Source organism: Hippocampus guttulatus, chromosome 2 (assembly GCF_054856545.1).
Source record: "Hippocampus guttulatus isolate MCC_2025c chromosome 2, RoL_Hgut_1.0, whole genome shotgun sequence".
Classification (NCBI taxonomy): Eukaryota; Metazoa; Chordata; class Actinopteri; order Syngnathiformes; family Syngnathidae; genus Hippocampus; species Hippocampus guttulatus.
In genome coordinates, this window is record NC_141262.1 from 2,040,987 (window position 1) to 2,058,793 (window position 17,807).

Consider the following 17,807-nt stretch of genomic DNA (forward strand, 5'->3'; position numbering starts at 1 on the left):
ACACAAACAAGGAATTTCTTTACCTGCAATAATTTTATAACTACTGCAGGGGTCACTATTGGGTGGCCAACACAGTGTCAATGCAGTGCTGACACAGTTTGTGAAGTGTGTCAATACACTCCTTGAGGTATCATCGCCCCATCACTAGTTTTAGGAGAATTATAGTTTACACTACTTTATTGGACCTGTTTTTTAAAATCTTACACTCAACAAATACTCCATGCATAAAAATACTAAAATTAAACAAAAACAAAGCATGTTTGAAAAAATATAAACTACTAAAAACAAACAAACTTGCTCTAAAAACCAATTGAATCTATCAGAATTTACGAAACAAAAGTCAAAATGAAATAAAAAGTATCTACTGTATCATGAAAAATGTGAAACGACTGCAACCTTGGCTTTAACGATGATCGATTGTTCCACAATGTTGTGTGCTTTCACGACAATTTGTCATGCCACAATAGTGTGTTGTTGGATGACCACTCACTATCCTGTTGAGTTTCACATGTGATCGCTCCGCAGTGTTGTTTTCAAAACGAACATGATCATTTTGGTAGACTCTCCCCATGGATCGCTCCACAATGTTGTGTGCTTGAACAGCAGGACATCTCCAGTTCTTTCCGTTCTTCTGCATCCACAGCAGTACGCTGATGCATGTATCATAAAGCAAAATGTGATATACAGTACATCAGAGCCTTGCATACACAATACTGTGTTATTCATGAGCGGGTGGCATACAACAGTGACACAGTGCAGACCACAAGAACAATGATGCTGCTTTCTGCTGTGTCATCAGCATCTCACCCCCTCTGCGCAGATAGAAATGAGATTGCTGGCACAAAAACAAACCACGCAAATAAATAAATAAATAAATACCCTAATGATTAATTAAGATATCCTTTATTTGTCCCACACTGGGGAAATTTACAGTCTACAGCAGCAAGATTGTGGGTAGCAATTCTTCTGTGATCAACTCTTGCTGATTATTCGTACTATAAAAAATACTTGTTAAAATTTTACACGGGGAACACACGATTTTCATTTCCGGGATTGCATAAAACAATTGAGAAGACAAATTAGAATTAGGACTTCTCCATGAACGCATCATCAAATCCGATCACCAATTTGTTGAACGAGATACATGACTTGATGTCCGTTTCGCAACGCAGGGTACCGCATAAATTACTCATAAATTATTATTTATCTTGCCGATTTGGTCCTTGGTAACCACTCAGGTAAACGATAACCATTTTACTCTCGTCATCGTCTGATTATTAATCTTGATTTTTTTTTAAAAAAAACTTTCAGTTTGGTGGTACGAGAACATGAGTACGAGGGGGGTAGTTAGAGGAGGGTGGGTCAATGTCTCCATGAACACACCCATCAATACCATTGCACAAACCTGTTTATCGAGAGACATGTTACTTTTATGTTGTACATGTACTTATCATGTTACTTCACCAAAGTTGGATATCTAAACTACCTCTTGATCTTTCTTAATTGTTACAAGGTACCGCAGTCAAGCAAATCCTAATCATTTTTATCTTGGTCTCCCTTTATGACTCAGCTTGATATAAAATAACTCTTATTTTAGTTTTTTTTGTGTGCATACAAATTACACTGTAACCATACAGCGTACGGTGAATACGAAAGCCGAAATAACAGTGTATCATGAACGCATCCTCAACTCAGCTGCACCAACCTGTTGCTCGCCAAGGGAGCCGCCTCCTCTCCTCTTTCCGCTTTCCCTGTAGTTGGCTGCCTGTGTCTTCCTCGGCATACTTCCTGGCTGCTCCACCCGGCGGACGCATGGCTGCTAACAAAGTGATCGTTTATGGCGGAAGAGGAGCCTTGGGCTCCAAATGTGTCCAGCATTTCAAATCCAAAGGATGGGTGAGTGGACGCTTGCTAGCCAAACAGGCTACCCCGGTAGCTAACTAGATTGCGAACCACCGGTTCACAACATTTTTTTTACCTCAGTGGAGTTCAAATAAACCTGGATTAAAACGTTTTCACTCTTATGATCTATCAGTGGGTTGCCAATATCGACATGGCTGCTAACGAGGAAGCTAACGAGAACATCATTGTGAAGTTAACGGACTCATTCTGCGAGCAGGCTGGCCAGGTGAGTGATGACAGATAGCGTGGAGACAATTCATTCATATTCCACTAAACTTCATAGACTAGTATACAAATACAACGTGGTGCTTTTAAATTACCAATGTATGGTAAAATACGGTTAGTTTGTTTTGGAGAGGCTTTGTCCGTTTCTGAGATGTTGTTGCGCTCACGTCACTTGCTGCAGCGTTTGTTTTAGCTGGCGTTGCGTTCAAGTTCCAGGGAGAGTGACCTTTGTTTATTTGTTTGCTGGTGATGCGTTTAAATAGCGTTTTTCATTTTTCTCTCGTGTGTGTGCGTGCGTGTGCGTGTGCGTGTGTGTGTGTGTGTGTGTGTGTGTGTGTGTGTGTGTGTGTGTGTGTGTGTGGCGGGGAGGGGGGGGGGGGGTCCTTGCCTAATCAGGCGGGGGGAAATGTTTAAATGTAAAGTAGCGATTTAAAAAGAACATTGTCTCGTGCTTGTTCCTACTACTAACAAATAATAGCCCCTAATATACTGTCTGGCTGTACATTTGAACAAGTCAAATATTGCTATATTTAAATTTTAAAAAGGCAGTGAATTCATTGGTTTGATTTATTTTCAAAGATCCTTTGTTGTTAAGTTGCCTTGTGACCACAGACATCTGATACAGATTACCCCAAAAAAAATTGCGAACAGGACCACCCCCCTGCCCCACACAAGCCCTCGAGTGCATGATATGTTTGTCATGTCTTAATAGATTTGTTTCACCAACTTTTTTTGTGACTATTATTTATCCATAGGTCACATCAGATGTGGCCCAACTGCTTGGGGAACAGAAGGTAGATGCAATTTTGTGCGTGGCCGGCGGATGGGCGGGAGGAAATTGCAGTTCTAAAGGTAAGAACTCAACGTGTAACTTTAAGTAACCGAATGAAATCTGTTTTTATAAATTTGGTGAGTTTTGGGGCATGTTAAAGCAGACTTATGACATTTTCCCTACAATTAAAAATGGTTGCCAGGTGTCTTAATAAAATGATTGTGAATAAAATGTATCATACTTGATGGGTGATCAAGCACTAGGGTGAACCAGCTATTTGTATACAAGACTTTTAAAATGCCTTGATAACCCCAAAAAGGAGAGAACGGGAGTAGAATGACTGGCTACATTTTTTTTCCATGGCAAATTATAGGACTTTGATGGAATTTTCCGCCCATATTACCTTGGATTGGCCAAAAAGCTTGGAAGTTTAGCATCCCATCTGTCTCGGATTCTTCTTTCCAGTTGGGAGTAATTTGGACAAATTCTCTTGGAGGAGTTCGGCAAATTATGAGCCCACAGAATTCATCCCAAAAAGTCTACATGAAAACAAAATGACCAACTTCCTATTCAGTTTCGGACATGCGATCTGGAGACTTTTTCATGTGGGCTATTATGTTCACCCAATTTTAATTAGTGAAACGGATGTGAATGGCTATTTTTCTTTTCCTGGTCTATACTAGGATACACCTTTGAGATTTCCAGTATCTAATCGAGCATCGTAATTGTGTGTTTTTGCTCTTCAGACATGTACAAGAACACAGATCTAATGTGGAAACAAAGCGTGTGGACCTCCACCATCTCCAGCCACCTGGCGGCAGTGCACCTGAAGCAAGGAGGTCTGTTGACTTTAGCAGGGGCCAAAGCCGCTCTGTCAGGCACCGGAGGTGAGGTCTACTCTTGTGTGTTTGTGTGTGTTTACCATTCGCATCCACGTGAGCTGATTGATCTATGTGTGTTGTCCACCTTGTCAATAGAGATGATGGATGATAGAAAAGTCAATAGAAAACACCGTAGGGAATCGGCTCTGTTATCGGAAGATGTGCCGATAAAATGGATGTTAGCAAGAGGGGAAAAAAATGGACAGTTCTGTGCTTCGTAAACAGAAAGTCAATGCTCTGATGGTCTTGTTTGTCCATCATTCGGCATGCTGACCTGGCCACGAACCAATCGCCTCATTTCGATCACTGGCAAAGCGAGGCCGAGTCAATATTTAGAAAGTAACTGGCCGGAATTCATGTGGGGGAGACTGCTGCAAAATATTTTGCTGCCCTGAAAGAAAAAAAATTATATGTACAGTATGTATGCATAAAATATATATATTTATATATATTACCAACTGAGTGGCTGGGTAGCTCAGTTGGTAAGGCATCGGTTTGGCGTACGGGAGACGGTGGTTCGAATCCCGCTTGGGGCAAAAAAATGAGCACATAACTCCATCCAGTGTGGGTCCTTGGGCAAGATCCTTCACGCTAATGCCTACCTCATACAATGATGAGAGACAATAAAACGAATGACATGACAAAGCAATGTCTATCAAGTGCTCAGACGTCGCCCGGCCAAACAAAGTCTGCGTCAGGTGTTGGGGAACCAGAGCACCTTGATGAAAAATGGGCTACTGGAACAAAGCGGAGATGGGCGAGATGCAATAATTTGGCTCTGCTGGAATGCTACTACTCAAGCAACCCTAGTCAGAGGGGTTACATGCAGAGAATGTGGGCTAAATGGTTACCTCGAAACCCACAGTCACGGTTGACCACGAAACAACTAGTAGCTCAGTGTTCCAACATCCACAAACGGCAACTGCTGTCACAACTTGAGATTGATGAGGTACAACGCAGGTTCCATGGTGAAGGGCCCCAGGCTGCCAGATCAGAGGAGGAGGTCATACCGGAGATTGGGAGGCAAGCCCCAATGAATGCAGATGATGAGACTGGGAGGCCAGCCCCAATGAATGAAATGCTAAGCGAGGCAGCAACTGACCTGAAAGCTAAGATCATGGCGAGAATGAAAGCTGGGCAACCTAGAAACCGATTACAACGGCTATGTGAAGTACCACCTGAAGGTCTCATGGAAAGTGTGAATGCAGCACTGAGGGCGATCCCTACCGTAACGATCACGGAAACCAATCAGCTGATATACGCTTCAGCATCAGTGATCCTAGAGATGCTTGGCTATAAGAGCAACCATGGAAGCCATGAGATATGTTACCCACCATGGAAAAGACGGTTGGAGGCTAAGATCAAGGCGGCTCGGAAAGATGTGAGTCAATTGACGGAGGCCCAGAGAGGTGTGATGAAAAGGCCGATACCCGAGAGGTACATCCAGATGACCACACCTGAAGCACTCGAAACTGCCAAACAAAGGATCCAAGCCTTGTCCAGCTGCCTAAAGCGGTACATGAAAGAGAATGAGGCCAGACGAATAAACAGGCTGAAAGCGCTACATAAATCAGCATGTATTGTATTGTATTGTACAAGACTGCAGGTCCCGACATACCAACCTGTGCACAGCCTGGATTGATTACAAGAAAGCATATGACTCAATGCCACATACATGGATCACTGAATGCTTGGAGTTTTATAAGGTGAACAGGACCCTAAGAGCCTTCGTTGCGAACTCGATGAGGATGTGGAAAACCACACTTGAAGCCAATGGCAAGCCACTTACCCAGGTGTCCATCAAATGTGGCATATACCAAGGTGATGCACTCTCCCCACTGCTGTTCTGCATAGGACTGAACCCCCTAAGCCAAGTAATCACCAAGACAGGCTACGGATACCGCCTCAGAAATGGAGCTACGATCAGTCACCTCCTCTACATGGATGACATAAAGCTGTATGCTAAGAGTGAAAGGGACATAGACTCCCTGATCCACACAACCAGGATCTACAGCAGCGACATCGGGATGTCATTCGGGCTCGAGAAATGTAGTCGGATGGTGACTAAGAGAGGAAAGGTAGTCCGCACTGAAGGGGTCTCACTCCCTGAAGGAACAATAGCAGACATTGAGGACAGCTTCAAGTACCTCGGTATACCACAAACCAATGGCAACCTCGAACTGGCAACAAGGAAAGCGGCTACGGCCAAATACCTCCAGCGAGTGAGGCAAGTCCTAAGAAGCCAGCTCAATGGCAAGAATAAGACCCGGGCTATAAACAGCTATGCCCTGCCAGTGATCAGATACCCTGCAGGAATAATAAGGTGGCCAAAGGAAGAGATTCAGACCACGGACGTTAAGACCCGAAAGCTCCTAACCATGCATGGAGGGTTCCATCCCAAATCCAGCACCCTGAGACTGTACGCAAGCCGAAAGGAAGGAGGCCTGGGACTAGTGAGTGTGAGAGCCACTGTCCAGGATGAAACATCCAAGCTCCATGAATACATCAAGGAGAAGGCTCCAACGGATGACGTACTCAGAGAATGTCTCAGACAATGGGGAACAGAGGATGAGGCGCTGGAAGAGGGACCATCATGGGAGGACAAGCCCCTACATGGGATGTACCACCGGACCATAACTGAAGTGGCTGATCTCAAGAAGTCCTATCAGTGGCTAGAGAGGGCTGGCCTGAAGGACAGCACAGAGGCACTCATCCTGGCTGCTCAGCAGCAGGCCCTGAGCACCAGAGCCATTGAGGCCCAGATATACCACAGCAGACAAGACCCAAGGTGTAGGTTGTGCAAAGAGGCACCTGAGACGATCCAACACATAACTGCAGGGTGTAAGATGCTGGCAGGGAAAGCCTACATGGAACGCCATAACCAGGTGGCTGGCATAGTCTACCGAAACATCTGTGCGGAGTATGGACTGGAAACCCCAAGGTCAAAATGGGAAACACCTCCGAAGGTGGTGGAGAATGACAGAGCGAAGATCCTGTGGGACTTCCAGATCCAGACTGACAAGATGGTAATGGCGAACCAACCAGATATCGTGATCATAGATAAAGGGCAGAGGAAAGCCGTTGTAGTGGATGTCGCGGTCCCAAGTGATGGAAACATCAGAAAGAAGGAACGCGAGAAACTTGAGAAATACCAAAGGCTCAGAGAGGAGCTGGAGAGAGCCTGGAAGGTAAAGGTGACAGTCGTGCCTGTGGTGGTCGGAGCACTCGGGGCAGTGACCCCCAAACTAGATGAGTGGTTGCAACAGATCCCGGGAACAACATCGGACATCTCAGTCCAGAAATGTGCAGTGCTGGGAACAGCAAGGATACTGCGCAGAACCCTCAAGCTTCCTGGCCTCTGGTAGAGGACCCGAGCTGAATGAGGGACGGACACCACCCGAGGGGTGAGACGAGGATTTTTTTTTTATATATACACACACATATATATATAAGCAATAATAATATAAAAGCAAAAAGCAATGTCTATCAAGTGTTTAAAATGATCCATATTGACTGGCCTCGATGGTTTTGTGTAATTATTCAACCTGTACCGTCATCTGCAATAGAATAGATAAACTCTGCCACCCTCGATTAGATTTGCACTCTGTCTGAAAGGTAAATATGAACAGTATCTGTTTTCTTATTTTTATTGACGTTGCTAAGGCAACTGCTTTGAACCGTTATTTACACATTGGACACCATTAGGTTAGTGGCCATTAAAACAGATTTTGATGTTAAAAAAAAACATACTCATTAGGTCATCGTCAATAATGCAAGGGGATCGAACCTGCAGTCTGTGTGACAGCAGAGGTCCATGCCCCCAGGTTGACCTCAACTTAGCATCCATTCTAGCTTGGACTTTTAACTAATTTAACCATCACAAAAAAACTTGGAGAACTCCCCTCACTCTGTTCTTAATTGGCGTGCCACCAGACTGCGCCAGGCAGGAATTCTTGGGATTCCTTGGAAAGCCACTTTACATGGTCGGGTGGGGGTAGGGACTTGTTTAGTGCATCCAGATGTTAAAACTACAAAACATCTTTATCCAACTCCTCTTATATTTTCCCCCACCTATTTCCTTTGTTGACTCGAAGGCATGATGGGCTACGGGATGGCCAAGGCCGCTGTGCACCAGCTATGTCGGAGTCTGGCAGGCAAAAACAGCGGGATGCCTACCGGGGCTGCCGCGGTGGCCATCTTGCCGTAAGTCCTCAATTGCATTGTTTCCCAGGTACTAATGACAACTGTGTGTATTACATTGAATTATAATTGACTTGCCGTTGCGCTCATAGATGCCGGACCCCCATATAGTCAGCAGGTGTGTCAACCTCTGGAAATATCAAAGAGTTTACTGTAGAGCTCCCTTGAACGCTGTTGGCATGAAAACAGTCCCTCGGATGAATTAAACATGAACCTTTGTAACATTTTGTTTTCAACTTACTCACAGTGAAATTTGTAATATACCGCAAACAATGTTCAGTGTTATTCCAAAAATGGTCTTAAATGAAAGCCTCCCTTTAATTAGATGTAGATATGAATAAATACATTGAAACTGAACTAAAACAACTCAAAGAAACAAAAAAAACCCAGATGAAGTCATATTGATTAAAAAAAACAAACAAGGTAATTATAGTTCTGTATTTAAAAAAAAATACATTTTGAAAAGTAAAAATGTATGAATTCAAAATAATTCAAATGCATTTTTGAGACATTAAATGAACAACCATTGTTTTAAATTAAAAAAAAAATTTGCTAAGAAGACACGGCTGCGCATTTCTAAGCCATTTTTCACATGCGTCACAGACAGACAGATAAGCAAGCGAGGCAAAGATAAGCAGCAGACATCCAACATAAATTAGGATGCAAATGGCAGATCTCTGGTGGGTCTGTTTTCGCTGAATGGTGCCCTTCTGCTCAATCATCATGGCAATTTAGGATGTTCCTTCGCACACACACACACACTTATATATACATATACATATACAGTCATACCTCGGTTTTTGACCGTAATCCATTCCAGAGGGCTGTTCGAAAACCGAAACCAGGCTCTTTAAAAAAAAAATTCTGTATTGAACACGTCTGCTCACAATGGCGTCACTTCCTCGTGTAAGGAAGGCGAGAGGAGTCAAGTGGCGCATTCTAGTGCACTTGGTTTGGTCAAGAACCGATTTTCGGTCGTAATCCGAGGCATAAAAAACTCAATTTTTGGTCGAAAATAGATTTGGTCGACAACAGAGACGTTCGAAAACCGAGGTGTGTGTGTGTGTGTGTGTGTGTGTGTATATATATATATATATATACACATTTTATTTTTTATTTTTTTGGGGGGTTGGGGTACGAGATATCGACATTGTGTCTTCAATTTCGTTGCGCTTTCCACTAACTGCGGCAGCATGCTCAAGGGAAGCTGTCACATCTGTTTTGCATTCGCCCAATGACTTGCATTTCTGCTGTATTTCACCCCCCACGCACCAACTTTCAGTCACACGACTGCCGCCTGGCAAGCATGTGGTTCCTTTTGAGGGAGCTTTTTTCCCTCTCTGGCCTCAACTCCACAATGCAATGACATCCCAAATTCAGCCTTTAAAAAAAATGATACAAACGCCTCTGAGTGACTAAGCGGTAGGGCCGGATGCTTATGCACAAAATAATAATTGCCATTGTTTTGACCAACATTGAAATCGTAATTCATAAAAACAATTATTTATTATTTCAAAACATCGTATTTATTCAACTACCAAAACTGAACTACTCAAAAGTACCATCATAGCCTCATGCCCATTCGGCCTTGCAACATTGAACACTTTATTCTTTAACACTATTTTTTTTTTTGTCAAGTAAAAAAAAAAACAACCTTGTTAATAAATGCAATTGAAGCCTGTTGAATTTTCATTCTGCTGCAAACACACCTTGGCTGCATTGCATTTTCGCACACAATCAAACTATGAAGATGCATCTCTCTTATCTCTGTCAATTTTTTTTTTGTTAATGTTATTTTGTTTTATTTTTATTTTCACAAGTCTTGGATCTGGACTAAGCGGAGATCTCCGGCGTTGTATTTTCTGCCATAATTTGTGGAAATGTGTGTTTTGGTATAAACATTGCTTGAATCCTTGAAAACTTTAAACAAAAGAACAACCAGAAAATAAATTGATAACAGACTACAGTAACACACTAAAATAATTGCGATAAAAAGAAAATGAAAATAAAATACCGGCTGTTCCCGCTACGCAAATGTTGGCCTTTTAGGGGCAATGTGGTGTTGTGCATGTATGAAGCAAGCACTTCAAATGAGATCAGAAGAGTTGAAAAAAAAGTTGCCTTCCAACTAACTCTCTTAATTTAATTTTTCTCAGATTGGGGAAAAATATGTGTTTTTGAGCGTTGTTATATTAGCTGATGGTATGTGTTCCCACAGCGTCTGTGTGTGAATATTCATTATTTGACGCAATATCACTCCTGGATGTTGATGCACTTCCCTATTAGCATGTTTTTTTGTTATGTTTTGTTTTTTTAGATTGACTTCAACATAAATCTGCAATGTGTGTAATTCTTTTTGTTGTGTGTTTAGTTTTACAGTAAACTCCAATTTGGGGTGTCAACAAACAGTTGAGATCACACGCAGGCAGGGCAGAATCACATCCATGGCACACCCATGTGGTGCAAGTACCATGGTGCATTCAGGGTCCTTTCACAACATCCAGAACTTGCACACACAAAATTCAAGCAAAAATATGTTTGTTTATTGTAGGTCTGCACAACCGTGTTAAAAAACAAACAAGACCAAGAGAAATAGTTTCAGACTTGTTCCATCATTCATTCCTATTGCTTTCTGTGTTTTCTTTCTCTGCTTTTGCCATCGGGCAGGCTTTCAAGCCTTCATATTCAACTCTGTATATTTGCTCACAATGATGATTGTTAAGGAATCAGGGGCCAAACGCTTCTCCAGCTGCTTGCCTTGATTGTCATCTGCCTCCGTTTCACAACAGGGTTACCTTGGATACGCCAATGAATAGGAAGTTCATGCCCGACGCCGATTTCGGCACATGGACACCACTGGAATTTGTCGCAGAGTGAGTATCAGTTTGTTACGTTACCACTCATTATAATTACGTAGAATCCATTAATTAGGGGACAGTAATAGTTCTATTACTTGTATGAGTGGTGAGGAATTTCAAATATAAGACACAGTTAATCATCAAGGTCAAGGTCATCTTTATTGTCAAATATACTTTATGTATGACATGCAGCATAGATTAAATTTCTTCCTCTCAATCCTCAGTGCAAACATGCTGTGCATTTTGTTGTTCTACTTCTTCCTTTCATAACTTTGCTGCTGTGAATTGGGAATTTCTCCATTGCGAGACTAATAAAGGTTTTATTATCTTATTATACACACACAGCTAAGACAAGATAGCAACTACACTACACTGTATATAAAGACATAATATGTCATCTGAACAGTATAAACCAGGGGTGCCCAAACTTTTTGGACCGAAGACCTACTTTTCAATCAACTAACCTCACGGGATCTACCCTTACCGACACACACACCCACACGCACGCGCACACACGCCATGATGAGAAACAGCCTGAAACGGAGGCATGCGACGCACTTTTGCAGCCTGTTAACTATCGTAGCTCACACGTACCGTTTTAAAGTGCTTCCCTGGGCCCTCCTAGATTCCTATTCTTTGCTCGTGCCCCCGGTGAATTGTACACGAAGCAAACTCTGAATGAGAATAATGACGATAAAAGATAGAGCGCAACAGCTCTGATCACAAGCTGCAATTGCAGCCTGCTGAGCGCAAACGACTTCCGGTGATGTCATCGGACATGTCATTTTTTTCCCCTCTTCCTACCCAGCGTTTTCCTTTCTGAATTCTGACTGTAATTTCCCCATTGCGGGACAAATAAAGGGATATCTTATCTTATCGCGCGCCACCATAAATTCAAGATTTACCTGCTTTGTTTTATTTTTTTAAATATTTATTTTGTGAAAAGGAGACTGATAGGATGATTATGGTGCAGCGTACATTAACACAAAAAATATATTACTAACATGTACAAAGACACACAAATGGTTGTTTGTTTGTTTTTTTGCTCCTCGACACTCTTCGGATCTACTTGGGACCTGTTTTAGATCTACCGGTAGATCAGGATCGACGTAATGGGCACCCCTGGTATAAACGGTATAGACAATATAAACAACATAAACAATGGCACTTGTGACTATTGTGGGTAAAGTGAGGTAGTGGTTTTATGTTGACCACAGTTGCGTTATTTTCCTTGGTTTTAGTTTCTTCTTGATAATGTCAACGGTCTATATTGAATCCTGGACGTCGGTTTTGAAACGAGAACAAATGCAGATGCCCTTAAACAGATGTGTGGGGAAAACCCCCCACACCAGATTACCGGAGGGATTAGATTGAGATTAGATGAGGGTCGGAGGGACGCAAATAGATAAGAATCCACCCGATGGGGGAAATGAAAAGTGATGGCGATCGTTTCAATCCTCGTCTTTTTCATTAGTGCGATGACCTTGCGCGTGATGAGCGTGCGTCATAATTCCTGGCATTGTGCGTTTGTCAGCACTGAAAGGGTATGCATGAAACCTCCTAATCATGTTCATTGCTCAGGAAAAGCAATGATGTCAATGGGTCACTTTCACCGGGGGCTTGTTTAATCATCCAAAAGCATCCAAAATGAAAAGAGATTCACATAAACATTGGTGATATGTCATTATCCTTCATACACTATTGTAATGGAAGATGATTCTGGAATAATTTTTTAATGTTTTGGAATCATAGTTTGTAGTATATGTACATGATAAACAACATCGACAATTAAAAACTATTTTGCAGGGCTTCATCTGTTTTTTGCTATTTCCAGCCGGTGTTAGCTGCTCAGTTTAAAAAAAAAAAATCCCATACTGCTCATCTTCCTTTACAAACACAATTGGAAAAAAAAGACTTCAATAGTATGGTTCCTTGAATTTTCCGTTATTTTAATTGCTGTTAATGTTTGACTTGTCTTTAAACATAAGAATGTTTAGAATGCTAGCTATTATACATTTTCATTATATCTGATGGGGAAAAATTGTTTCACAACTCCACCGGTGTCCGTAAATGTATTGTACATCTTGGAGGTTCCACTGTGATGCAGAATCTACATTTGAAGGTGTTGGCAGCCATGTTTTAATCTCCGCTTCCTCCTCCACTTCCCCCCAATGCAGAACGTTCTTCCACTGGGCCACGGGCACCGACAGGCCGGTGTCAGGCAGCCTGATGCAGCTGCTTACCTCCGGCGGGAAAACTCAGGCCGTGGCGGCGCCGTAGAGGGCGGACAGACAGGCCGCAGTGGCGGCATTGTCGTCGAGGGAGAATAGAAGATAAAGACGGGGAGGAGATAGAGAGGAGGATCAGGAGGTGATGGAGTTTGAAGGCAAGCTGGCTGAGAGAAAAGGAGAAGGGAAAGAGTTCAGTGTTACATGAAGGATAAGAGTGCCATCTAGCTGTGAGTGTCACTATTGCAGTTAGGCCATGGCTGCTTGTCAACAACACTATATCATAATAAAAGCAACAGTGTGATGTTCAGAAGTGCGTTTTATTGGCGTGAAAACAAGTGATGGGCCAAAATATTAGATTCACATGCTCGAATGAGAACCAATCATGAAAAGAATAATTCTCACTTAGGAGCACCATCAATTTATTTTACAGTCTTTATTATTGTGGTTATAGTTTCGATGCAGGGCGTTAGTGCGTTGACCTCACAGTGCAGAGGTCATGGGTTCGATCCCGGCTTCGTCCTTCCTGTGTGGAGTTATCATGTTCTCCCCAGGTTTTCTCCGGGTACTCCGGTTTCCTCCCACATTCCAAAAAAATGCATAGTAGGCTGATTGAACACTCGAAATTGTAGGTGTGAGTATGAGCGCGGATGGTTGTTTGTCTATGTGTGCCCTGCGATGGGCTGGCCACTGGTTCAGGGTGTGTGTGTGTGTGTGTGTGTGGAACATAAACATGCACATTCATTTAAATAAACTGACACTCATCAATTAGCTCTTTCACCAGCGATCTTGACACATTGAAAAGAATTATCCATCTCGTTTTAAAGGACACAATTATCCTTTTATTTATTTCTTTATTTTACATTTCAAAAATGTAGCCCAAAAAAACGTTGTTGACAAATGACAATTCCCAAGGCAACAATTTATAGTTTAATATTTTTGGATGTCTTTTTTTATTCTGGGGCCTTCTTGACAAGAAAAAAAAAAAAGCATGTTGCATGCGGTATGTTTTCCTCCACCAGATGGCAGTGTTTAACAAGAGTCACGCCTGCATGCACGGCATGCATCTGTGCTTGGGCATAAAAATAATTTACACACTCCTCTTCGTTCGCCCCCCCCCCCCACCCCCCACCCCCCGCGCCTCACCTTGGCGAATGCAAATGCACGCTTGCATCCATTCCATGACCAATAGATTCTTTCAGCGGGTCTGTTTTCAGTTGTGTGCACAACAGCAGCTCGTATATTCCGCAGCAGTAGTGTGGAGGCGATGCTCATAAACAGGCGGAGTGTTAAACTTTCGCTGTTTCTCGTATAGTGTGTGCCGCCGTGGGAGTGCACGCGTGGCTGTTGACAAGCTCGCCGCGATAAATCACCGCCGCTGAGGATTAATAGGAAGAAGCAAAAGCGGGGCCCTGTTCCCTGGAGGAGCCGATATGTATTTATTCGAGGTGGTGGGATCATTCACAGGCGTGAGCGTCGCCTCCCATGATGCCTTGCTGCTGCGCTCAGTGTGCCCGTTCTTCTGTGTACGCCACTGACACGGAACAGTCGGGTGATGAAGTTGACCCTGGGATTTTATGTCTTAGTATCAGAGGCACGACGGCGCCTTTGTGGAAGGAGATGTTATGCAGTCCTAAAACTGCTGGGTTAAAAAGAACCCAAATTGGATGAAATACTGGAACTCACCGTACAGTATACTCGGAGCATTGGATTGATGATTTGACCCAGCACATTGGGTTAAGATTTTGACCCAACAAGGGGGAGAAAAACTACCCTTCCTGATGCGTTCAAGCTATCAAGAAATGTCTTGCTAGGTTGTTATGGTTAAAAAAATAAAATAAAATACCAGTGTGATTACGAGCATTTTTTTCTCCCTGTCACGGGTTGCCTCAGTAAGTCGCTCGCTTGATATGTTTGGCACAGTCTCTACACTCATTGCCCTTCCTGGTGCATTTGAGTGGGCAGTATGCCCTCACTGGATTTGAGCCTTGTATCCAAAGTCAGCAGTGTTACCCACTGAGCCATCCAACCACCATTAACATTTTCTCAAAATGTTACATTAAATTTACTTCAACTTCAGCACACACATTTCATTTCAAACCGGCTTTAGCTTTTCAGCCCACCCAAATCCAATCTTCAACTCAATTTGCCGCGTCAGAATATTAAACCAAACCTTGGGTAAAAGTAACCTAAACCACTCAAAATTCACAGCTGGGGTTGTGAAACCAACCAAGCATTTTTAATTGTGTGTGAAAATCACGACAAAACATAAACCGTATTTGATATCTCTTGATGCTATCCCAGAATATAGAAAACTAGGTGAGGCCAAAACTCATCAAATAAAACCAAACCAAAAAACAACTAGCAAACATATAAACCCCAAAAATATATTTGGGTTAAATCAGAGGCATTTTAAAATGGACGCATGTGTGCTGACTCTCTTTTAATCTGAGTTTGAATGTGACGAGTTGATTCTGATCTATGTGAGTGTGTGCTCACTTTTGCTTGGTTGTTTTTTTTTTGTTCCCCTCACTAAAAGTTTTTTTTTTCACTTCAGTTTTGCAGGTTATAGGTCACAAAGTTGGAAAAGGTTTTTAAAGATTTGTATTGGTCTGATTTTTATAACTCACACTGGAAGTTAAAACTGGGCAATATCGCCTTAAAATAAAATGCCATTTTTTCAAAATCCACTTTTCAATTGCAATTGTTTTTTTTCCCCCTTTCAAGAAAGAGAAATGCAGATGAGAATAACGAGAGAAAGTCACCCTTTTGTTTAGGTAACACAATTTTTTAATTGTTCAATATTCAGGTAAGTTTTAGTTTTATTTTTGTCCCAGTTAAATCATACACTAACTCAAACCCCCCAAAATATGAATGTGACCCGTTTTTATTCAGGTGCTGACATGAAAGCAGAAGAGGAGATTGCATTTCACACTTAGTCTTATTAACGGCGGGGGAGAGAAGGCGGGGCGGGGAGTCGAGGCTCTCAGATTCGGGCGGCCCGCTCGTGATTCATTGTGCACGTCAACCACAAGAGTGCCCCCGGAACCAACCCCACCCCACAAACAAATACCCCTGCCCTCCTACCCCCTCTCTTGAGGTGAATTTGTTGATTTAAAATCTCACATGTGCATGTATTGGGGTGGGCGGGGGGGGGGGGGGGGTGAAGGTGCATATCTGTGAATACACCTGGCACTGGGTGCACTGTTGTTCATATGTGTGCATCGATTCCTTGTTATCAGCTCTGAGAATTACAATGCGACAACATCAAACAATATCAATATTATGATGCGATCAGCATACTGTTGCAAGAAAGTGTGAACCTACCTGAATTTCTGCATAAGTCACTCATAAAATATCATCTAATCTTATCGAAGTCACAATAGACCAGTGTTTCTCAAATAGTGGGGCGCGCCCCCCTGGGGGGGTGCGATGCTCCGTCAAGAGGGGGTGCGTTTGACCTCGGGGAACATGCTTTTTAATTTTTTTTACTGTCCTAAAATAACGTGCAGTTGCACCTCCACTACGTTAGGGGGCAGTGGCGCTCTCATTGGCAGAGGTTGCGCAGGGAGCATTCTCAGGGAGGAAATTTGACGAGGCGTATGTAGCGCTTGGCTTCAATGTGACTGCGGTGGCAGACGAGGAAAGATCAATGTGCTTACTGCGTCTAAAACTTTTGGTCGCGGACAGCATGAAGCCAAATAAATTAAGGCGTCACTTCAAGACATTACACCCCAATCATGCTGATAAGCTGCTTGAGTTTTTTTCAGCGAAAACGTGCCGAATATTGCCAACAATCATACCGCTTTGTGACTGCTACTTCAGTAAACTAAAATACAGGTCCCGGCTACACATTGAGCAGGAGCTGAGAATTGCTGTGTCCTGCTTCAAACCTCGCTTCGAAAAGCTGTGCATTGCAAAACGTGCTCATTGTAGCCATTAATCCAGACATCATCTTTGATTAAAAAAAAAAAAAAGAAGCGGACCTTCTTTATATATTTTTGTTTTGCTGGTTAAAGGTTTTTTTTAATATTGTGCTCCTGAGATAATGTTGGTGATTAGTTTGAATGCATTATTAGTTAGTGATTTTATGTAATTTTATTTTTCAATATTGTATGGTTTGACATGGTCAGTCAAAAAATATTTATTGTTAAATTAAGGATTTAATGTTATTTTTGAATTTCAGATGCACTTTAAATCTTTTCTTCTATTCTTTGTTGTAAGTTGGTCCATTAAGTTGGTCCGTATTTCTTTCTTTTTTTATTCTCTGATACGTTAATAAGGATACAGTGTTATGCAAAGGTGTACTTATAACAATTTTATAGACAAATGATACTATTTATAGTCGTCCGGGGGGGGCGAGATGTTTTCCTCTTCCTTGGGGGGGGCATGATAGAAAATAATTGAGAACCACTGCAATAGACAAACAGTCGGCTTAAACTAATACCACATATGCAATGTTTTTATTGGGCACAACATGTGCAGGTAGGAAAAGTGTGTGGACCCCAAAGAGTGCTAATTGGAGACAGCCATCTTAGAGTGCAGTCAATGTGGCGAGACTGGATGTGTTGGCTGAAGCGGCCCTGGAGTTTTTGTGTTTTCAAGAAGAGCTCTCAGAAAACCTACAATTAAGAATTGCTCACTTGAATGAAGCTATAAATTATTTAAAAAAAAATAGTATCTCTCGAAGTCATTCGCTGCTCCATGCTGAAACAGGCAACGAAGGGAGAAAAATGTGCAC

The 17,807-nt window shown here is 42.4% G+C and overlaps 1 protein-coding gene across 1 annotated transcript; it reads left to right on the forward strand.

The window, feature by feature from the left end:
• The first annotated feature begins 1,714 nt into the window (after window positions 1-1,714).
• Window positions 1,715-13,379, forward strand: qdpra (quinoid dihydropteridine reductase a). Its single transcript, XM_086106124.1, has 7 exons — window positions 1,715-1,896; window positions 2,036-2,128; window positions 2,883-2,979; window positions 3,646-3,786; window positions 7,875-7,983; window positions 10,770-10,853; window positions 13,016-13,379. Exons 1-7 carry the CDS (start codon window positions 1,813-1,815, stop codon window positions 13,116-13,118), a joined length of 711 nt encoding a protein of 236 aa, XP_085962250.1. The 5' UTR covers window positions 1,715-1,812; the 3' UTR covers window positions 13,119-13,379.
• Window positions 13,380-17,807: the final 4,428 nt, after the last annotated feature.